This window comes from Nicotiana sylvestris, chromosome 6, assembly GCF_000393655.2.
Source record: "Nicotiana sylvestris chromosome 6, ASM39365v2, whole genome shotgun sequence".
Lineage (NCBI taxonomy): Eukaryota > Viridiplantae > Streptophyta > Magnoliopsida > Solanales > Solanaceae > Nicotiana > Nicotiana sylvestris.
The window spans coordinates 32352147-32377354 of NC_091062.1; the positions used below are offsets into that span (position 1 = coordinate 32352147).

The 25208-nt window shown below is 36.5% G+C and overlaps 1 protein-coding gene across 1 annotated transcript; it reads left to right on the plus strand.

Annotated features, from left to right (window-relative positions):
• Positions 1-216: 216 nt before the first annotated feature.
• LOC104235455 (ethylene receptor 1) lies at positions 217-12545 on the plus strand. The gene is made up of 7 exons (XM_009789226.2): positions 217-341; positions 6279-7196; positions 8464-8832; positions 9017-9283; positions 9421-9548; positions 9788-9985; positions 11749-12545. Exons 1-7 carry the CDS (start codon positions 312-314, stop codon positions 12101-12103), a joined length of 2265 nt encoding a protein of 754 aa, XP_009787528.1. The 5' UTR covers positions 217-311; the 3' UTR covers positions 12104-12545.
• Positions 12546-25208: the final 12663 nt, after the last annotated feature.

Sequence of the window (25208 nt, forward strand, 5' to 3'; positions counted from 1 at the left end):
GTGCGTATTAATGGACCATAGCTTGATACCCCATTTATAGATAAGCTCTTTTTTTTTTTTTTTTTTTCCTTTTCCCCAACATTTACACGTGAAAAATATAATATGGTCAACTTTGACATAAAAATTCAAAAGTTAGTGTTCGCCATTCAACTCGACCGAGTTAACCCGAGTCTTATTTATAAACAGCTGTTGACCCGTGAAGTCATTTCACTCAACTTGGTCATTTCCTTTTCGGGCCAAGTCCATTGTATTGTATATCACTTTCCCCTCTTTACTGTGAATGTGATCATCATCTCCCAATTATTTTCACGATGGGATCTCTTCTTCGCATGAATCGCCTTGTAAGTTCCTTTAAACCCTAATTACTACTCCCTTTTTACTAAGTTTGACTTTTAATTATTGAAAAATAGTCTTTTTAAGAGTTATTTAGCTCAAATTAATTAATTTACGATACGCCAAATAGCATAATTAAAATTGCGAGTCAGTTAACGTTAGCATTTTAGTGATTTGAAAGGTTATATTTTCGTCGAGCAAGGTTATTAGTTCTTGGAGTGTGGAGTATACTGAGATTTAGGGACGATTTTTAAGAATGATAAATAATATTTAAATGAACTCAAATTGCAATGATCAACTATTTATATATAAGTGGAAGTTTATTCAATAAGTTGAATTTTTTTGTACATAGCTCGGATTACGGAGAATTGAAAGACAAATGATGTAAAATATAAGAAACTAAGTGGTCATTTATGCGACTGGGTTTCGATGGTTTCTCTGTTTCTGTTAAAGACATGATATAGTTCAGTAATTAAAAGTGTGTTCTCTCCAACTATTTAAGCTCTTAGATGAGTTGGTCACACTTCAACAATTTCCGAATGATAGTACACCTTTGTGAGGAGGAAGTGAGGAAAGAGAAGTAAGTGAAAGGAGGAGGGAATCTGGAAGTGCAAGAAGAGAGGAACTTTACCAAATGAGATAGGCATTGATCCCTTGTGATTGCCAACTATGATATTTATAGTTAGTAGTAAGTGGCTTCACCACAGACTAGTAATTGTAAAAAGAGAATCTATCTAGGCGGTGCAATTTATCCATGAGCGTTGAGAACCACTTCTAACTGCCCGTTGGGTATAACTGTTTTTTTTTAATCGACCTCCAGAAGTAATTTTCCGGCCAATTCAACTTATCTTCATTTTATTTAGCATTTATAATGCTGCACGCACCTTGGGTCGGCTTGTGCTCAAGGGTTTGCTGTGCTGTGAAGTCTAAAGGCAGTGATTGCCTTCAATTCACCTCGTTCAATGACGCCCTTAAGTTCTAATAGAGGCAGTGATTGTCTTCGATTGACTTTGTTCAGTCCCTTCAGTTCTATCTCTTGCCTATATGGATCTTGGAGGAATTGAAATCAAAGGTATAGTTGAAAGTACCTGTCACACTTGCACAACCCTGCTTGAGGTTTTTATCCTTTAAAATGAAGAAGGTCCAGCTTTGGAAGAGTGAGTAGGAATTTTGAGGCCTTGGTTTCATGGATTTGACTCCTTATGGTCTTGGAAGGTTCCCTTCGCCGGTATGCTGCAGTTGTCAATGTTCCAGTTCTCCAGAGTTTGACTCAACTCTCTTGAGTCTGATCTAACAAGATCTTGTGGACTTTGGCATCATTCTCCTATATGTATTATGTAGCTGGAGTTCTACTCTCTTTATATACTACTACTCACCTTACTTTGATCATGTTCTCTCTGCGATGATGAATAAGTGGGTCAGGAAGGAGGATCGGATATTAACTGCAATGAACTAAACATGCAATCCATAGAGAGTGGATTGCAAAGTTTATTTAATTAGCAAAATTTGTGTAAAGCGCAGAGTACAATGAATCAAAAGGGTGTTACAAGAGAAAGGGATTAAGAGGTGACTCCAGCAATTGACTGTTGTTTCCCATTGATAGATTTCGTGTCAGAACAACAACAACATAATAATAATAATAAAAACTAGTATTATCCCACACCGTGGGGTAGACCTTACCTCTATCTTGTGAGGATAGAAAGGTTGTTTCCAATAGACCCTAAGCTTAGGGAAGTATAAGCACCATATTAATGAAAAGATAGACAAGAAGGGAAGCACCAAAAAGCCATGTAAAAACAGCATAAAAAACAACAAGATAATAAGATGACCAAAATGAAAGAAAACGACGGATAGTCATTGAAACCTCCTACCAACAGAATGCAAGAGTGCGTGCTAATACTACCATTATGAACAAACTAGACCACCTATCATACTACCCTAATCCTCGAACTCCACACCTTCCTTTCAAGGGTCATGTCCTCGGTCAGCTGAAGCGCCATGTCTTGCCTGGTCACCTCTTCCCACTTCTTCTTCGGCCTACCTCTACCTCTTCGTAGGCCCTCCATTGTCAACCTCTCACACCTCCTCATCGGGGCGTTTGAGCTCCTCCTCCTTACATGTCCAAACCACCTAAGCCTCGCTTCCGGCATCTTGTTCTCAATAGGGGCCACACCCACCTTGTCACGAATAACCTCATTCTTAATCCTATCTAACGTGATGTGCCGGCATATCCATCTCAACATCCTCACCGCTACCTTCATCTTCTGGACATAGGCAATCTTGACTGGCCAACACTCAGCCCCATACAGCATAGTCGGTCTGACCACCACTCTATAGAACTTATCTTTAAGTTTTGGTGGCACCTTCTTATCAATCAAAACACCGGAAGCGAGTCTCCATTTTATCCATCCCGCCCTAATACGATGTGTGACATCTTCATCCATCTCCCCACCCCCTGTATAATAGACCCAAGGTACTTCAAATTTCCTCTCCTAGGGATGACTTGCGAGTCCAGCCTCACCTCCCCTTCCCCTCCCTGAGTCTCACCACTGAACTTACACTCCAAGTATTCTGTCTTGGTCCTGCTCAACTTGAAAACTTTGATTCACACTGTCAGAATGAATCAAAGAAATAAGGATGTCTACAATATCGACAACAACTCCCTCACGCAAGAAGGTGAAAGAAGAGAAACTGAGAGTGGAAGAAGAGATGAACTTTACCAAATGATGTTCATTATGAGATAGCAACTAATATGTATATACCTAGTTGCAAGTGGCACTAAGATCTGTAACTGCCAAAAGGAGAATTGATGTGAGCAATCCAATTAATCCACGAGCACCCGGTCCACTTTTTTTTTTTTTTTTTTTAGTTGAGAGGCTTTTTTTTAAAAAAAATTATAAGGAAAGATCTTACTAAACAGAAAATATCATCAAGCTGATACTCAGAAATTACACAGAGAAAGCTAGCTGAAGAACATCAAACCCTTAAGCAATCAAGCATGTCCAGCGTGTTATGTAAAATTCAGCACAACATTTTCCATCTCTCCAGTAGTACAGAATGTAAGCAATTATATTTAACAGACTGCAGCGGCTCCTATTTACCATCTAAACATCCTCTATTTCTTTCATTCCATATAGTCCAAGCAATGCTAGGAGGAACACCTCTCTAGATCTTCTTTAGGGATGCTTCTAGACATGTGGATTCCCAGCACTACAACACACTCCTGATCCTGAACTTCATAGGAGTTCACCAATAGATGCCAAAGTTAGCCATGAACATGATCTATACCTGCCAAGTAAATTCACCGTGCACAAAAATACCATTCACAGTTTCACAAGCCTTTTCACACAAGTAGCATTTACTGCACATGCCTTCTCATCAGATTTTCTTGAGTCAGACATGCTTCATTGGACACTAACCAGCAAAGACATGCCACTTTTGTTGGGACTATAGTCTTTCAGATCAAATTCACAGTGCACAAAAATATGATTCACAGTTTCACAAGCCTTTTCACACAAGTAGCATTTACTGCACATGATCCAACCCCTTCTCATCAGATTTTCTTGAGTCAGACATGCTTCATGAGACACTGACCAACAAAGACATGCCACTTTTATTGGGACTGCAGTCTTCCAGATCATCTTCCAAGGCCACTTTTGTGCTTGCATTGATTGAGCCGCATTGAGGATTTTATAAAATGAACTGACAGTAATTCTACTAGCTTTCTAGAATAAACAATCCTTTTTATCTGGTAGTAATTCTACTAATTGAATCTTCTGTGTAAATTTATCAACTTCCTGCATTTCCCTATCAAAGAGATTACTTCTAAACTGGTAGTTCCATCATGTATCAGTAAATATATCAACCAAGATTACATCAGGATTGTACGCCAATTTGTAGTTTTGTACATGTTGGGAAATTGGTCTTTCAACAAACCAGAACCATCCCAATTGTCTTTCCAAAATCTGATCTTTTTCCCATTATCCACCTTCAAGCCAATATACTTATTCAATTCCTCTCAGAGATCACTAATTTGTCTCCAAACAGCTACTCCATGGAGTCTTTACTGCCTTGGGTGCCCAGAAATCTTCTTTCCATATATCACCTCAATCAATTCTTTCCGAGGAGCATCTTTCCCATCATTTAACCTCCATAGCCATTTACAAACCAAACTCTGATTATGAGCTCTTAAATTTCTAATTCCCAGCCCCTCTTCCTTCTTATGTTTTGTCACAATGCTCCACCTTACTAAATGATATTTCCTCCTTTCTTCATTACCTTCCCATAAGAATTGCCTTTTGATTTTATCAATTTTCTTCTCCACACTAGCTGGCATAGGGATCGGGGACATTAGATAGGTTGGTATGTCATCAAAGATACTATTTAATAATGTCAATCTGCCCCCAAATGATAAGTAATGTTGCTTCCAACGAGCCAACTTCTTTTCACACTTCTCAAAAACTCCATTCCATACAGATTTATTTTTGAATTTTGCACCTAAAGGCAATCCTAGATAGGTGGTAGGAAAATTTTCAACTTTGCAACCCATAGTATCAGCCAGCATATCTACATTACTGTCAGCATTCAAAGAAAACATTAAACTCTTGGCCTAGTCGATTTTCAGTCATGTTATTGCTTCAAAAGCCAGCAAAACCACTCCCAAATGCAGCATTTGTTCTCTTTCAGCCCCACACATTAACCATGTATCTTGTATCATCAACATAAAGCTATAAGAGACTTCTATAAAGTTTCCTGAATGACCCTCCAATTTAAAGCCTTTTATCCAGTCGCTTCTCACAACAGTTTTGATCATCTGACTCAAAACCTCCGTTGCTAATGAAACAAATAGGGAGATAGTGGGTCCCCTTGTCTCATGCCTCTTTGGGAATTAAAATGCCCTACTGGACTACCATTGATAAGAATTGAGAACTTAGCAGTGGAAAAACAAAATCATATCCATTGAATCCATCTTCCTCCAAAATTCATCTTCTCCAGCATCTTCAGCATACAAGGCCAGCTGACATGATCATAAGTCTTTTCCAAGTCTAGTTTAAACACCACTCCAGACAATTTCCTTTTCCAATAGTAGTCATTGCATTCATTTGCTAAAAGTGTTGCATCTGCTATTTGCCTGTCTTTCATAAAAGCATTCTGATTAACAAATACCAATTTTTATATTACACGCTTCATTCTCTCCGTGAGAACATTAGCTATCAACTTGTTTATGCTCCCAAGCAGACTAAGAGGTCTGAATTCCTTGATGTTGACAGCCCCTTTCTTCTTTGGAATTAAAGCAATGAAGGTAGAATTCAACCTCCACAACTAATTTTCCCACCTATTCAACTTGTCTGTATATCCCTTAAATGCAAAACAAATTATGCGGAGTACTTGGTGTAGTGTTTTTCCAAGATATGATGGTGAAGACCCCTAGTTTCTAATATTTGTGGGTAGCATTTGCATTGTAAGAACTCGATCATGTTTAGGACACGATCTTATCATTTCCAACAAGACTGCTGAAGGACAGTCATGTTTTTCAATATATTCTATGATTCTTGTCTAAAGATATTATTAAAAAGAAACACTTAGACCCCCGAATTCATCCAACACTTTTAGTTTTTAGCTTTTTAGAGATCTAGGCATATTAAATCAATAAAGAGGTGGCTTACAAAAAGTATATATCATAGAGATGAAAGTCACAATTTAGTTTTCTTTTGGTGTTAAGGGCACTATGATTTGACTATAAGCACAATAATTTGTCACTAACTTAGCTGCCAGTATCGGTTTCTACTTCACCTTGTTCATTTGAAGCAGAATTCCTTTTTCACGAAAGTATGTCATAACTTATGCTGCAGTTATGTTCAGTGTCTGATTCTTGTTTAACTTGTTATTCTTCTGAGCCATATTTCCTTCCCTTTCATGACCTTATGACCTAATTTTTGCTGCAGTTATCTTCCATCGTGGATTCATGTAACTGCATCATCGACCCACAATTGCCTGCTGATGACTTGCTAATGAAGTATCAGTACATATCTGATTTTTTCATAGCACTTGCTTATTTCTCCATTCCAGTGGAGTTGATATACTTCGTTAAGAAGTCTGCTGTTTTTCCATATAGATGGGTTCTTGTGCAGTTTGGTGCTTTCATAGTTCTTTGTGGAGCAACACATCTTATCAACTTATGGACATTTAATATGCATACAAGGAATGTGGCAATAGTAATGACTACTGCAAAGGTCTTGACTGCGCTGGTATCGTGTATAACTGCGCTCATGCTTGTCCACATCATTCCTGATTTATTAAGTGTCAAAACTAGGGAACTATTCTTGAAAAAGAAAGCTGCACAGCTTGATCGTGAAATGGGTATTATTCGCACTCAAGAGGAGACTGGTAGACATGTTAGAATGCTAACTCATGAAATCCGAAGCACTCTTGATAGACATACTATTCTAAAGACTACATTGGTTGAGCTAGGAAGAACATTGGCCTTAGAAGAGTGTGCATTATGGATGCCAACACGTACTGGAGTAGAGCTTCAACTTTCTTACACTCTACGTCATCAAAATCCAGTTGGACTGACTGTACCTATACAACTTCCTGTAATCAACCAAGTTTTCAGTACAAACCGTGCCGTACAAATATCACCAAATTCTCCTGTTGCAAAACTTCGACCTACTGGGAAATACATGCCTGGTGAGGTGGTTGCTGTCAGGGTTCCGCTTCTGCATCTCTCAAACTTTCAGATTAATGATTGGCCTGAACTTTCAACAAAGCGCTATGCTTTAATGGTTTTGATGCTTCCTTCAGACAGTGCAAGACAATGGCATGTCCATGAGCTGGAACTTGTTGAAGTGGTAGCTGATCAGGTTTGATTTTTCTATTGGAATTCCATAGCTGAGTTGTTATTTGTATTATTGGTATTATAAATTGGAATTGCAGAGCTGAATTTTTTATTAGTAAATTGTTATTATAAATATTTTCAAAGATGAATCAGCAGGTGAATTATGACTTTATATATCTTTCATCTGTTGATTGCTTTTCGGTGAGTGAATAGTTAAGCTGGTTGTGGATGTGTTTATTGAGTGTATCTTAGTAGATTTTCTGCTAGGACCTTAACTCCCATTGGATTTTGCTTTCATAGCTGACATGCTGTATTAGAAGCATAGGAAGTAGGATCTATGGTATATAAAGATATTATGAACTGCCATTCTGAATTAATTGAGTAGTCCTTTCTTGGTACATAAAATTCATTATATGTAGTTTTTTAAGTACTTCTATCATATGAAGTGAATCACTTCTGGGGTAATGTATTTAAGTGTATAAAAGTAAATACTACTGAGTTGCTACAAAAATGATTTTTCAACAGAGCTGTTTCAAAATTTTACATATCTGGCATCTTACTTCTTCATCAGAATCACTAGCAAGTGGCAAGCCTAGTCTTAGCTTAACTCATTAAATAATCATGATATTTTTTCATTTACAAGCGACGTGTCCAAGTTTTACTGTTTTTGCTCTTTGCCTTGTACGATATTCAGGAATTTTTACTTTTTCTTCATTCTTAAGAATTATTACCTTTGTCTCTGGTTCCTGGATTTCCAACAGATATTCATGGAAAACACAACTCAATCAACTTGGCCTCAATCTCAAATTAGTTAGGGTCTGCGATATGAAACCTCTATATCTGTTCCACTCCGACAGAGGCCCAGAAATCAGATTTCAAGTAAATTCGTCATAGTTGGACTATTTTTAGGTTTGCTGTTAAGTGTTAACCAGCCGTAATCCTCATTTGTCTGGACTTGCCACCAGATATTATGCATTCATGGTGGAAAATATGACAATTAGTATAAGAAAGGGACAACAGAGGAAAAGACATTCATGTCGAATCCCTCTCCCCTTACCCCCCCGGCGCTCCTGACCAAAACACGTTCTTTTCTTTCTTGGAGAAAAGCCTCTGGAAACCCTCTGCCTCCTTTCTCCCGATTTTGGTATTCTACTTCTAGACATAGGAAAATACTCTTTTCTAGCTGTTAGCGTCTGGTTGCAACTAGTTTTAGGTGTGTGTGTGCCTATTTAATTAACTAAGAGCCCAATCTTGAGTGCCCAGTGTGATTTAATCTACGCCTTGTCATTCAGGTTGCTGTTGCTCTCTCACATGCTGCAATTTTAGAAGAATCGATGAGGGCTAGGGATCTTCTTATGGAGCAGAATGTGGCTCTTGATCTGGCAAGAAGAGAAGCTGAAATGGCTGTTCGTGCACGTAATGATTTCTTGGCTGTTATGAATCATGAAATGAGAACTCCCATGCATGCGATAATTGCACTTTCTTCGTTGCTGCAAGAAACTGATCTAACTCCGGAGCAACGTCTGATGGTTGAAACAATCCTCAAGAGCAGCAATCTTTTAGCGACACTGATCAATGATGTCTTGGATCTTTCAAGGCTAGAGGATGGAAGTCTTCAACTTGATATTGTCACTTTTAATCTTCATGCTCTATTCGGAGAGGTGACCCCCCCTCCCCCCCCCCCCTTCTTCTTTTGTTTCTTTTCTTCTTGCCAAGTTCTAGGTTATCTGTGAAAAATAGAAAACAAAGAGTTGTAGATCTGTTTAATACATTACTGATATTTTGCAGTTCACTATGTTTTGCTGGATGTGACTGACTGATTTATGTGTGTGCTTATTGCTGTAGGTCCTTAACTTAATCAAGCCTGTTGCATCTGTGAAAAAGCTGTTCGTCACACTTAGTTTGTCTGCAGATTTGCCAGAATACGTAATTGGGGATGAACAACGGTTAATGCAAATTCTATTAAACATCGTCGGCAATGCTGTAAAGTTCTCAAAGGAAGGCAGCGTGTCAATTTCTGCTTTTGCTGCAAAATCAGATTCTTTAAGAGATCCTAGGGCCCCCGAGTTTTTTGCTGTGGCTAGTGAAAATCACTTTTATTTACGTGTACAGGTATAATTTTTACAAGCTTGATATACTTGTCTTTTATAGGTTAAGGATAGTTGCAAATTTGACAGTTTATACTTGTACTGTCAAACCAGTAATTCTCGATATATTTGTTATTCTCACTACTATCTTCTGTAGTTTAGGTAAAAGATACAGGGATAGGAATTAATCCCCAGGATATTCCCAACCTGTTTAGCAAGTTTACACAAAGCCAAGCGCTAGCATCTACAAATTCTGGTGGCACTGGGCTTGGCCTTGCAATTTGTAAGAGGTACCTCAGTTCTTGGTGTAGTCTTTTCCGAGTTTGATTTTCTTTTTTGCTATGTGAACTTGGTAACTACTTCAATTGAATTTCTGTTCTCGTATTGCATATAGTATTTGTTCACGCACTTAGTGGAAATAAATGTGGAGTTACTTGCATATTTGTTGACGCACTTACTGGAAATAAATGTGGAGTTACTTGCATTGGTGATTATTGTCTGACACATCTTCTAATGGGCCGGAAAACAGGTTTGTAAATCTTATGGAAGGACATATCTGGATTGAAAGTGAAGGTCTTGGCAAGGGGTCCACTGCTATATTTATCATTAAACTTGGCATTCCTGGACGCTCCAATGAATCTAAGCTCCCATTTGTGGCCAAATTGCCAGCAAATCACATGCAGATGACTTTTCAAGGACTAAAGGTTTTGGTTATGGATGATAATGGGTGAGTAATGAATGTCTGGCCTCTTTATCTCCAGTTCTTGTCTTGTCATGCTGTTTAATGCTCTATATTAGTCACGAGTTTCTCTACCTTATATGTCTTGATCCATCTTACGTGAGACTGAACATGTAAATACTTAAGAAGAGGTAATCATGAGATATCACTTTTGGAACAAGATCAGGGCATCTGTTGAGTCTTCGTAAGAGTAAGAAAGTTAGAATCCTAACAACTATATGTGGATGCGGGTGTGCTGGTGCCATGTACTTAGGAGTATAGGCCTTAGAATCCTAACACCGATATATGGATGCGGGTTTGCTGGCTCGTGTACTTAGGAGTATAGGCCTTTTTGTAACGAAAATGAGGATAGGTGGTGTAAAACTGATGGGCTTATGGTAGCAGGATCGAGAGAAGGGAAGGAGAAATGACCTCCCTGCCCTTTGGGACTTGCATCATTATCTCTAGTTGGAAGAAAGGAGTGACCAACTAGCAAGTAGTACTTCTGAATCCAATAAAAGGAAATACTGCCCTTTCAAGGCATAAGAAGATGGAGGAAAAAGAAGTGGATTAAGAACCGTGATGTCTCAGGTTTAAATCCTAGCGAAGGCAAAAAAATAGGTGTATCTTCTCATCTGTCCCTTGTTGGACAGAGTTACCTGGTAACTATGCTGGTGGGTGGTAGCAGGTATCCGGTGGAATTAGTCAAGGTGTGCGCAAGTTGGTCCGGACACCACGGTTATCCAAAAAAGAAAAAGAAGATGGAGGAAAAAGTGGCTACATAAATGTCTTAATTCAAGTCTTTGTTACATACGCATTGAAATAAGGGGTGTCATAGTCAATCTGATTGCCTTAATATTTCTTTCCTCAGACTTGTTTCAAGTAAGAAATGAAGGTGTGGTAATCTCGAAGAGTGGTTTGTCGATTGTCCTGCATGAAACCCTTCTAAAAATGAAACTACAAACCCCTTTCCCACCTCCCTCAAAGAGCAAAGAAAGAAGAGAAGATGGGGATTGTTAAAGATATTATAAACCTTTCCTTGCAAGATGTTCATGTATTATTTGTGTAAAGATCATTATCATTGGGTTTTGGTTCCTCTTGCTTCTGTAGTTCTGGGCTGGCCGCAAAGCATGCCCTTGTTTGGCTTGTCAATGATCTCTTGATTAGGTGCTCAGTCCTGTATGTAACTGAAGGCACGAGATTTGGTCTTGCATTGTCAGCAAAACCAGAGGTATAGTGCTAGGTCTTCCCTTACAAAAGGAAAGTAGGAAGGAGGAATATATAGGGATGCAAACCACTTTTCTCTAGTTCTTTTGGAGCCTATTCCTGAGAAGCCGAACATACTGCTCTTGCAAAATATTCTGTTGCGATAATAATAGTAAATGTGAGACCCGAGCCAGTTGTAGAGTTCCTTCTCCTTTTCTTTGTATCCTCCTTTTCCCCCCTGCCTTTCACTTTTCTCTTGTGATGACTGCTGCTAATTTCTTTAACCCTAGGTAGTGATAAATTGAAGGCCAGTTGTTTTATTGACGGATGGAAATTTGTATGAGTGATAAATTGAAGGCCAGTTGTTTTATTGCCGGATGGAAATTTGTATGAGTGATAAATTGAAGGCCAGTTGTTTTATTGCCGAATGGAAATTTGTATGAGTGGTGATCCTGCAATTCTCCTTTTAAGATGTTGATCATAGCTTCCCTTTTTTTTTTCCAACCTGGTTATATGATTGACATTAACTATCAGAATTGTTTCTGTTTTTTCCCTCTTTCATCCAGGGTTAGCAGGATGGTAACTAAAGGTCTGCTCGCGCACCTTGGATGTGATGTAACAACAGTTGGCTCACGTGATGAGTGCTTGAGAGTTGTTACTCAGGAACACAAGGTAGTGTTCATGGATGTTAGCATGCCAGGTATAGACTGTTATGAAGTTGCCGTACTGATTCATGAAAGGTTTGGGAAACGTCATGGCAGGCCACTTATTGTGGCGTTAACAGGGAACACGGACAGAGTAACTAAGGAAAACTGCATGAGAGTTGGTATGGATGGAGTTATTCTGAAACCTGTTTCAGTGGATAAAATGAGAAGTGTTTTATCTGAGCTTTTAGAGCATGGAGTTGTACTTGAATCTTAGTGAACCTAGGAGTTTGGGCGGGGGAGGGGGAGCGCTTCATTACCAAGAGAAGTATATGTCAAGACCTCAACAAAATGTGCAGCAACCATTAGAAAATTCACTCAAATGCACGACTCACTGTATATATGTCTCGGCTTTGGGCAAAAGGAAGAGTTTAGTCTTGATGAGGGCACAATACGACACTTGCAGGTGTATCTGATTAAAACTGATGCAGAATGGTGCTCTAGGACTTCAACAAATTTGTAGAAAAGAATTGATTTTTCCACGGTAATTCATATGCTGACGTGTTCATATTCCACGGAATTTGCATAAGATCTGGAGTTGACACATTCCGTCATTGTCTACAAACATTAGAAACATTAAAAATTTCTGGAAACCATATTGCTTTGGCTTAAAATTTGGGAAAAACAGGATTGATGAATAGATTATGTGTTTCTTCTTATTCTTTTTTCTTTTCCTCTTTTACTTTTTTCATTTCGTATTCTTCAGGGTCAGGCAAAAAGGGTTTTGACTCTACGCGTCACGGAAGCAACAAAGAATAGGGGTCAGAATAAAAAGGGAGAAATTAAAAAATAGCCAGATTTACAACTGGTCGTTCAAAAATAGTCCAGTTTCAAAAGTAATCGAAATTTAGTCACTTTTTATGTAAAGATAAATCTGAGCGAAAACACTATTCAAAACCCGGAAAATACGATAGCATATTATACTGGAGTTCCAGGATAAGTATGCTGGAACTCCAACATAATATGATGGAGTTCTAGCATACTTACACTAGAACTCCAGCATAATATACTGGAGTTCCAGCAAGTATAATTGTCCAGTATAATATACTGGAGTTTGGAGCAATGGTGCTCCAGTCTCTAGTCTCCAGTATATTCTACTGGACAATTATACTTGCTGGAACTCCAGTATATTATGTTGGAGTTTTAGTGTACTTATGCTGGAACTCTATCATATTATGCTGGACCGGTCTCTGTTGCAGCAAAATAGTGGCTATTTTTCATTGACTTCGTAAACGCTGGCTATTTTTGAATGACCAGTTTGAAAACTGACTATACCGTGCTATTTTTACAATAAAAAAGCTACTGGTCTTTCAAATGGGGAGGGGCTCTCAAGTTAAGACCTTTCACTTTTTTTTCCAATTGAATCTTTTGTTCTTTGGGGGGTTAAGGTTGACCTATAAGTCGTTAGGGAGGAGAATTTAGAAAAGGTAGATTATTTTTTTATTGGCTTCCTAGTTTGTGTTCGATACCCGCTTTGGAGTCCGATTATTCTAGGTTCGAAACATTGAGAAAGTTGTAACTATCATAATGCAATTTCAATTCTCAGTCTCTTTTTTTCAGTTTGGGTATAAAGAGGCATAAACTTGAATATTGGTGATGAAAGATGCAGTTATAATTATTGTCCAAACCTTTATCAAATTGTTCGGAAGGTATCTATTGTATGAGAGGCATGGACAGCAGCATCAAAGTAGCATACCAAGAAAATTAGTATCAATCATAATCACGAAACTCAACTGTCCAACGATTCAGCATGCCTAACCTTTAGGATTTTGTTAGAGAAACAGCTTTGCGTTTGACAGGTAAATGTGATAAAGATGTACACAATTGATTCTACCTTTCTCATTCTTCGTTCAACACCCCCAGCCCGAGGGACGGGGGATTTGCAGTCGTACACTATTTTTATGTCACCTTTTAACCTATATTCTATTTTTAAAAACTATTAATTTCCTAATCAACTAACAAAAAATCCGTAATAATATGACAATTATACCCCTTCCAAAACATATAAAAGTCCGTCTCTCCTTCGTATTCCCAGATTCAAATTCCAGATCTCCTCCGTATCTCCTCCATCAGTCTGTCTCTCCTGAAAACGCGTCTCGCATTCAAATTCAAATTCCGAATTCAAATTCAAATACATTGTAAGTATTCAAATTCATCTCCAGAATTCAAAATAGTTTTTGAATTATATGTTTTCTGATTGATTGATTGAAGTTGTTTGACAAACTTCACTGATATGCTGAATTTGCAATTCTAAATCTATTTGACGATGAATTCTAAAATTCTAAGCTGAAGTTATTTAGTTAACGAGCTGACAAATAACACAACGAAGAAGAAATTATATTAAATTTTATATGATTGTTTTATTGCTGAAGTTTTTTTGTCAATAATTAAAAGCTGAAGTTTTCCTCGTACACTGGGTAAAAAACCATAAAACATAAGTTAAAATTTCATATTGCACCAAAAAAACTTCGGCCTAGGTGCTAAATTTTTTTAGTTATTACTTAAAAACTTAAGCAGGAGGGCTGAAGTTTTCCTCCTCAACTGGCTAAATTAAAAAATCATATTGCACCAAAAAAACTTCGGCCTAGGTGCTGAAGTTTTTTAGTTATTACTTAAAAACTTAAGTAGGAGAGCTGAAGTTTTCCTCCTACACTGGCTAAATTTAAAAATCATATTGCACCAAAAAAACTTCGGCCTAGGTGCTGAAGTTTTTTAGTTATTACTTAAAAACTTAAGCAGGAGGGCTAAAGTTTTCCTCCTACACTGGCTAAATTAAAAAATTGTATTGCACCAAAAAACTTCGGCCTAGGTGCTGAAGTTTTTTTCCCCTGCATTGATGAATCACCATCATAAAAAATCTTCAGCTAATATGTTAAAGTTATTAAGCTTATCTCTAAAAACTTTAGCACTTATAAGCTGAAGTTTTCTTTGCGGGATTCATTAATTATGTCATACATCTTTTTCCAAAAAAAACTTCAGCAGAAGATGCCTAAGTGATTTAGTTTATTTGTAAACTTTAGCACAAACAACCTAAAAAATTCTTCTGTTTACTTTCCTAATACTTGCCACTAAACATGAATCTGCAGGATGAGTTCGATTTGGATTGTTATAACTTTCAATGGGAGTTGGACTCCTGATTTCAAATACTTGGATCATGATACAAAACTTGTTCTACTTAATAAGGACTTATCATTCAATACTTTCCTGAAGAAAATTAGTGAAGTTGCAAATATTGATTCAACCAGATATGCATTAAAAGTATGGTTTGTTATCAAACTAAATACAAGCAAAGGAATGCTTGTAACTTCAGATGAAGAACTCAGTACGTGTATACATTTGCTTACAACTGATTCAGCCTACAAGAATTGCCATTTCGTCATCGAAAAAATACAACCTTCAGAATCAGCAGCATTCAACCAATCTCTTGCATATGCGATAGATTCAGAACCTTTTGCTGACTATCAACATGAAGTACGAGTGCCAAAAATGGAAGTAGACAACGAGCAACAACCTTCTAACATTACAGCTGCTTCAGAATACATAGTGCCGCAACAATTACCCCCTCCTCCAATAAATTCATACCAGTTTGTCGATGACCAAGAAGAAGAAGGACAACTAATAATGCAAATTGACAATCAACACACAATCCAACAAAGCTTTTTTTCACCTTCTACAATGATAAACAACAATGAAGATGAAGTAAACATGGAGCTTATACCGATAACATCACATAGAATAAAAGAAATTGCTGAAAGTTCTTGTGCTTCTCAGAAATCAAGAAAAAGAGTGAGGAGAAAGGTGAAAGAAGCTCCACCATGTAAAATACTTAGGCACGATGCGTTGCCTGAGGAAGTAAGAGTTGGATCAATCTTTGAGAACAAACAAAACATGACTAAATTTTTCCGCAGCTTGGAGATAAATCAAAAAGTTGAATTCATTGCTGTTAGATCATGTTCTAAGAGATACGAGCTGAAATGCATCGTGGACAAATGTGGTTGGAATGTACGTGCTACCAGAATAAAAAATTCCACACTATTCAGGGTGATAAAATATCATAACATCCATGAATGCTCGGTTGATGGAAGAAAATCAGATTAGAAGCATGCTACATCAAATTTTATAAGTGAACAAATTATAGAACATGTTCGAGACAAAAAGATAGAGGTTACACCAGCCTTTGTAGAAAATGAAATGAAAAAGAAATTTGGAATTGACATTGGTTATCACAAGGCATGGCGTGCTATTCAAGAAGCTGTTGCTTGCATAAGGGGAACACCTAAAGAGAACTACCAGATTCTTCCTTCATACCTACACATGATGGTGGCCAAAAACTCAGGAACATACACAAGCATAAAAAGAGATGCGCAGAATAGGTAAGCAAAACAATACTAACCATCAGCCTAAAGTTTCAAATGTTACTATTTGAAAAACTTCACACCTTATGATTTATTTTTTTGTGTTTCAATAATTTGCTTACTTGTTCTTCGCTCCTGTGACATCAGTAGCTGGTTGGTCCTACTTAGACCCGTTATTGCAGTAGATGCAACGTTTTTGAAGTCAAAATATCGTGGTGTTCTATTTGTTGTTGTATCAAAGGATGTAAACAATCAAATCTTTCCTCTATGTTTTGGTGTAGCAGATTCAGAAAACAATGAGGCATACATTTGGTTCTTCGGGGAAATGAGAAAAGCAATTCAAGTCCGTCGTGAACTGGTTTTCTTGTCAGATAGAAACCAATCGATCGCAAATGGTATTAGAAAAGTTTTTCCTGAAGCTCATCATGGTATCTACCTCTATCACTTTGAGAAAAATTTAAAGCAAAGACATGCAAAGACCACGGTAATAAATCTTTTTCAAAGTGCTGCAAGGTCATACAAACGTGAAGATTTTAATCAGTTAATGTCCCAACTCAAAAGTATTGACAAGAAAACATACAATTACATAATGGAAGAGCCTCCCGAGAGATGGGCTCGATCGTGGTTCCCACGGCGACGTTATGATATGCTAACAACAAACATGGTAGAATCAATGAATTTCGTTTTACTAAAAAGAGAGAAATGCCTATTTTAAGAATGTTAGATTTCATCCAAGAAAAGCTGGGAGAGTTGTTTTATGAACAGAGAAAAAAAGCAAATGAAACTTTTCACAGAGTATCAATATGGGCAGAAGAAGAGACGACTAAGAAGATGGACTTGACTTGCAAAATGTTTGTGAGTATATTTATTAACTTCAGCTTTTTATATCTGTTGCAGTGATTTACTACTTACATTTAAAAAAAATTATACTTTTTCTTTTTGAAGCAAAAATACACTAATATAATTGTCTTAATTTTTTATTCCTTGTTAGGTGTTCAACCTTGACTCAATGTTGTTTAGAATAAATAGTGAAGGAATTGAATTCATTGTGGACTTAAAGAAGAGAACTTGTGACTGCCTGGAATTCCAACTTGATGAATTGCCCTGTCCATATGCAATTGCTGCTATTAATAAGAGATATTTGCAGAAATCCGATTACTGCTCAAATTGGTATTCAAGGGAAACATGGTTGAAAACATATGAAGGACATGTGAATACCATGGGAGATCAAAAATCATGGGAAATACCATAAAATGTACAATTTGAGATCACAAAACCTCCCGATGTAGAGATTTTACAAGGAAGAAGACAAAAGAAGAGGCATATACCTGCACTGAATCATCAGTACCATTCAAGTCTACCAAATGCAGTCGATGTAAACAAGTTGGGTATAACAGAACAACTTGCTTGTCTTCTCCAACACCTCATCCATATTCCAAGAAACACACTGAAAAATACTCCAAGCTTCAATAATCCTTGGTCTGAATTTAGACTTTCTTTATTGTATGACATAATTCAAATGTGATTTTTTTCATAGGAATAAAAAAATAAGCTCTTGGACAATTTTATATACTGCTAAAGTACAAATCACTCATTTTTGTTGCGCAGGCTTACAGGTTTTGTTGCATTTTAAAAAAGTACATAATGACTTCTGCGAGAAAAAACTTTAGGTTACAGTATGTGAAATACATATCCTTAAACAAACACACACATACAAAGACTCTCTCACACACACATATGTGTACAACACATAAAAATAAACGCATGTACAAACAAAAGTTGTAGCATCTCTAAGCAACTAAGAAGTATAAAGCAAATACCAACAAATAACAAGGATAATGCAATAGAAAGCTAAGAACAAAGAGGGTGACAATTACATTGATATAAAAAGAGGTCAGAACAACACACATTTACAAACAAAACTTCAGCTCTCCGGGCGGAAGTTATACAAAATTAACCTAAAAAACTTCAGCTCTATGGGCTGAAGTAAACAAAAACATACCATTGAAAACATAAAAAAAGGATTACAAACACTAACAATCATCACCATCATCATCGTCATCATCACAGTACTCCTCAATTTCTATAAATATCTCATCATCATCACTATCGGAGATAACTATAGGGTACTCGGGCAAAAGACCACTGAATCCAAGAAGATCAATCTTTAACTTGTTGAATTGATCACGCAGCTGACTTTGTTCGACGATTACTCTGTCCATAAGAGAAAGAAGAGTCTTCAGGTTATTTTGCAGCTTGGAATAGTCGTTCCAGCTGGGAAACTGAAAACTATCAAACTGCTGCACAACCTTGTCGAACGAGGTTGAATAACTTCCACAACTACGTTCCATGTTAAGCCTATTCTGGAATGATTGATTGGCAAAAAACTGTGGTCTGATTCTCTCCCAATCAGCCTTTATTTGATCCCACAAAAGCATAAGCTTAGACATCGGTTTGTTATTGTACCACTCAAACTTCAAACTCTCCCACTTCTACATAATTTCATCCATATTAGGCTTCCCACTTCCGCTTGCACCAGCCATTTTTTCTTTAACAAAAGCTGAAAGACTAAGGATGAATACAAATTTAAAGAAATATGATAAAACTCTATGAATGACTATGAAATTTTCAAGTGAAGAGATTGTTAATATAGACAAAGAGTTCACCTAATCAATTTAATATCTATAAATGTAAAAGTAACTTTTCAGCTGTTTTTACTGTTTTACGTTCAGAGAAATTGAATGAAACAAGATAAGTAGGTGGTAAAAACAAGTATGTTGTAAATGCAAAAAGAAATGTAACTTCAGCCCTAGTAAAACCCACAGTTTTTCTATAGTAAAAAAATAACTTCAGCCTGAAAAATAACTTTTCGGATCATTTACTATATGGTCAAACAAATTTAAATGAAAGATGAAGTAGTTGACAAAAGACAAAAAGTAGATAGTAAATGCAAAAAAGATAAGTATCAACTTAAAAAAAATACCAAAACATGCTAAAGTTTTTGTTCTAAATCTTTTTCGAAAAACTTCGGCCCAATGTGCTGAAGTTGTTTAGTATATTTCCAAAAAATTCAGCACCTGTTAAGCTGAAGTTTTTCTATTGGATTCAATAGTTTTGTCTTAAACTTTTTTCGAAAAACTTCGACCCAATGTGCTGAAGTTTTTTAGTATATTTCCAAAAACTTCAGCACTTGATCAACCTAAGTTTTTCTGTTGGATTGAATAGTTTTTGTCCTAAAGCTTTTTCAAAAAACTTCGGCCCAATATGCGGAAGTTTTTTAGTATATTTCCAAAAACATTAGCACCTGATAAGCAGAAGTTTTTGTGTTGGATTTAATAGTTTTTGTCTTAAAGCTTTTTGAAGAAACTTCGGCCGAATGTCCTGAAGTTTTTTACCATATTTCCAAAAACTTCACCACCTGATAAGGTGAAGTTTTTGTGTCGGATTCAATAGTTTTCTTATGACTTTTAAACAAAACTTCAGCTCAAAAAGCATAAGTCATGCTTAAGTTTTTTCAAACAAAAAATGTACTTAAAATTCATGATAAAAGACACAAACATATTTGTATGACAAAAAAGTGAACTAAAAAAATAATTAATGTATATTCACAAAATCCAAATTATGTACAACCAATCCTCTAATCAAAAAATTCACACAGAGTCCCTTCAAAATCTCCATAATCATGTCTTTCTTGTTCTGCTGGAGTTTCATCGCCGCTATCTTTTTTCCACTTTCCATGAGCTCAAAGATTGACAGCCAATTCTCTCCTGAATGCCAATGTTTGACTTTGATCGAAATTGAAGACATCTTCTCTCTTCAACCAGATATCAATAAACTTAAGAGCAAATATACCACAATCAACACTGCAAAAAACACATGAAAAAGAAATTAAAGAATAGTTAACACAAGGGCAAAAAATAATATACATAAGATGCATAGTAAAACATATGTGAAACACGTACTTGGTAGTCTGTTTCGGTGTGTTCATCCACTTAATTTGAAATTTTTCCACAGGACTGTCCCCATAAAATTTATTATGTTCCCCAAAATTCAAGCATTTGAGACAGTGTGAAATCAACCGGGCATAAATTTTGACATGTTCAAGCGCACGCTCATATGTTGCATCGCCCATGAAATCATACACATATATAAGTTTGTCTTCAAAGTCCAGAATTCCAAAAAAGTAGTGTCGTAGATATCTGACCCTCCCTTGGCTTAAGTCGAAATAGAAAGAATACTTTTTTGGCAGATGCCCATGAGATACCACAGGAAAGGTCGAAGCCTTTTACGTAGTTGTCCACCTTTTCATTCGTTGATTCTTCCTCATACCAACAAAAGTCCGTAAGTGGATTAATAACCGCTTCTTTTTTTTTTTTTTTTAATCTGTTCTTCGGATATCTTCTTTCTCTTTGATTTGCTCTTAAGAACCGCCATTCTCTTTTGCTTCCTTTTCTCAATTATCTTCAACTTTTCTTCTGAAGGATGAATACTATCCGGGATAGTCATATACTGATCGAAAAGTAAATCTGTTATTGCACATCTTGATTTTGTATAACGTGGAAGGTGATAGCAATATTTTTTGCGCAAGTAATATAAGCCCACATCAATATGCTGTAAATGGACAACGACAAATGATAACATGTGAAATTACCACTATGAAGTTTAGAAAAAACACATTACACAACTACAAACAACATGACAAAAACTTAAGCATATTCAGTTTTAGCAAATAAGCTAAAAAACTTCAGCAGTTTACTATGAATAAAGCTATACTACAAAAAATAAGTTGAACTTTTGGGAAATACAGTTGAAAACCAATTCAAAAAACAAACTTAATAACTTACTTCATCCATAAGATCAAAGTGAGGATCCATAAGCTCGGTAAAGAATGATTTTTGAATATCAAGTCCAACTAATCTGAATGGATTGGAATCATATTCACTGGCATTCATCTCCAACCACTCTTTAAATCTTTGCATCAATCTAGTGACTTGATTAACATAATGGAAGGGACACCTTCTTCTATTCTTTCCTACTATCCAATCTTGCCCCCTTTGCTTTTTCTTATAAACTACATAAGGAGATCTCAACCAAATATTGTTTTCCTTTTCCTTTTTTTATATTATTTTTCTTTTGCTTGCTTTTCCTGCTGTTCCGTCACAACTAACTGCTGCTGTTCAGCAGCAGGGGGAACTACAGCCATCGTGGCAGATGCTTGACCAATTCCCTGCTGTTCACGACGTTCTTCTGTCTCTTCACGAACAACAACAGCAACAGAATTACCTTCTGAATCAGCCCCTTGTGTACTACCAAGTGAAAATGAACATAAATTGAAGTTGGGGATATCACTGGTGTCACACATAGGAGAAGTAGAAATCTTCCTTCTTTTAGATTTCGGAAGCAGTTCTGATGCATCAGATGAGATCTGCAAAAGCAAGGAAAATATAAACATAAATAAAACTGATAGAGAACACACATTAGGCAATAAAACAGCCAGTAATCGAATTGCAGAAAATAATTACCTGGTCTAAGTGTTGCGACACAGATGGTGTTTGCATTCCAACAAATCCTGTATCTTCATGCAAAAAAAATAAAATAATAAATAATACTGACTAAATTTTATAAAATAATACCAACACACTTCACACTTGTCTGTGAGTCAACATGTGTGAATATATGTATTTCTCCTTTTTCATATTGCTGCAGAATCTCACCCAATTCTTTTCGAGCTGCCTCCAATCTTTCTGAAAAATCATTCAAAAACATAAAAAGGAAAATAAAATATGTAAAATTTCAAAATGTAAAAAATATACTTCGATCAAATATAATAAATTCATGATCTATAGAATACCTTTACGTTTGTCTTCCGCTGTGGTTTCCCCAGGCTGCATGTCTTTCTCAATATCAGCATTTCCAGCATCATTCAATTGTGAACCAACGTCGATGACCATTGCAGTATTCTTTGGAAGGTTTTTCTCAACTCTACCTTCATTCAATTGAGCATCATCAGAGAGTTTTTGAGTTGTGGCAATTGAACCACGACTAGTTTCAACTTCCACTGCATATTCATAAAAGAGGGAGAATAGATCAACTAGTTTTTCTATATATAAAACAAAGAAAAAATTTATACATGTAGTGAAAATTTCACTACAGGATATTATAAAAAAACAGTTAAAACTTCAACTCTAAGAAGACTGAAGTTAGCCAGTCACAAACAAAAACTTCGACAGTTACAAAAAAAAACTTCAGCTCTAGAGCTGAAGTTCGACAGTTACAAAAAAAACTTCATCTCTAGAGCTGAAGTTCGATAGTTATAAAAAAACGTCAGCTCTAGAGCTGAAGTTCGACAGTTATAAAAAAGAACTTCAGCTCTATAGCTGAAAGTTAACCAGTTACAAACCAAAACATTCACCAAAAAACATGTTGTAGTTTTTACAAAAAACACAAACACATGAAAACAAAACTTCAGCTCCTATCTAAGGTATAATTGAAATATTATAAACTTCACACTTTGTACATGTAATAACAACTTCCTGTGTATCTCCACCTAGAAGTTCATTGCAAATCACTATTACTCCTGCATAACGATCGTCTTTCAGATTTAAAGTACCAACAGGTGCTGGATTTCCAATATCACTTTCCAAAGCACAACTCGGTGCATGTTTTTCAATGCCAACAACTTGATCATCTGCACCTTTCTCTCCACCTTTACTCTGTCTACAGACATTGGATTGTTCCTCTCCACCTTGTTGTTGAACATGTTCAACGCCTTCAACAGCCGCTTCATTATGTGTAGCATTATCATCTGCGACTTTACGCAATGCATCATGAGCAGTATGTTCTTCAGTCTCAACAACTTGATTATGTGCACCTTGCTTGCTTCCAATATTCTCAGTTGATAAATGTGATTCATCATTTACATCTCTACTCAATCTATCTGCACTGGAACTGTGCTCTTCAACTTGTTCTTGAACATGTTGATCGCCTTCAAAAGCCGATGGATCTTTGTAACAATCGTTCCTCCCGTCATATTCTCGATGCTTACTCAAATCAAAATTGCCATCGTCTATTCCATTTGATTTGTTGACAATCATAAACAACTTTTCAAACTTCTTATCGAAATATTCCTAGAAAAAAAATTACTAACAATGATTAATCTGAAATAAAATCAGCACAAATAAAAAGACTTCTCTATAAATTAGCTTACCTTCACTTTTACAAAAACCGCATCCACAATAGCAGTTCGCTCCTCCTTTTTAAACTTATCAAAAACTTCATTCACGATCGTGCTTCTTTCTTTTTCTGCATGCCTTTGAACCTCTATCGTTAACCTCTACAATAAATACACAACAAAAATTCAGATATAGAAGAAAACTTCAACTCAAAAAACATGTTGTACTTTTATAAAAACAAACCCAAAAAAAATCAGATCAAAACTTACAGAGCATATTGTATCAAGTAATTCATCGTCATCAAAGTCAGATGTAAACGAGGTAGAACGACTCTTGGTACGAGATGCTTCGCCAATAAAAGGAGTTCGATTCGGTTCTTTTGGTTGATTCCGAATACGTGGTGATTCACCAATGTCATGAGTTTGATTCGCTTCTTTTGATCGACTCTTTGTAGGTGGTGATTTACCAATGACAGGAGTTCGATTCAATTCTTTTGATCGACTCAGAGTACGTGGTGATTTACCAGTTGAAGGAACTGCATTAACTACATTTGAACGAATCCGGCTGCACGATAATTTCCCAATTAAAGGCATTGAATTCAATTCCTCTTCTGTAGGAATTATATCCAATACCCTAAAGTCGCAATATCTGTGTTTAATACAAAAAGAATATTATGAGGAGAAAAAAACTAATACATCAGCATATTAACACAAATACAAAAATAAAAAAAAAAGTAACTTACTTCATGAGTTTTGAACATATAATAAAGTTCGGGATATTTAGGCTCTCCCACGCATACATAACGTAACATCCTGGGGACCTGAGGCATATCAAGGTACTTATCCTCTGCTACATACTTCTCCCGAACATCTGGAAAGCGCTCATAGAACCAAACACATAACGGATATGGAAATCCAGTAAGTTTATACTCAGTTGCATGATATTTGTTCTGCTTGTCCAATGCATGTTTCAGTGAATAAATGAGCTTCTCATATGCCACATTACCCCAAAGATATTCAGCACAAAGCTTCTCGTCTTCAACGATAGATGCATACTCCTTAATCACACATGACTCGGTATTTTTCCCAAACAGAATAGACTCTACAATAAGAATTTCCATAAGCTTAACTGCATCATCATCACTCTCTCATACGTGTGCATGATTTACAGCATTCTTTGGAATTACATTGTGAGTCATAAAACTTCGAATATCCTTCAAACTCACACCCTTGGACTTACCAAAATAGCGCTTCAAAATAGTGCTCTCTCGATTAAATGGTTTTTCAATATTATGTGCTGCGATCCGCAAACCACACATAATGTGAAAGTCTTCAAGGGTGAAGGAAACATCATGCCCAAAAATCTTGAAACTAATGGAGTCTCGATCATTCGTGAATATTCGAGAAAGACACAGACAATAAACCAACTTCATGCTGCATTTGAAATTCTCCATAGCAATAATGTATCTAAATGCACCATTATTAAGCTTATCCCTTTGTGCAGGAGTCAATAAATTTGCAATTAATCTCTTCAAATCATGGTTCCCCTTCCAGTAACCCTTAGAGTTAAACCATTCTGTAAACTCAAAATATTTTTGTCCTGGTACTGTAGGTGGAGGCTCAGGGACATAAGGACCTGGTGCTACTACAGGTAGTCTAGGTTTTTTAGGTGCTTTGCCTTCTTTAGCTACTTTAGGATCTTTAGGTGCTTTAGGATCTTTAGGTGCTTTAGGAGCCATCTGTCCAAAAAAGTAAAGGATACAAATAATAATATCATGACATTATCAAAAAGATCA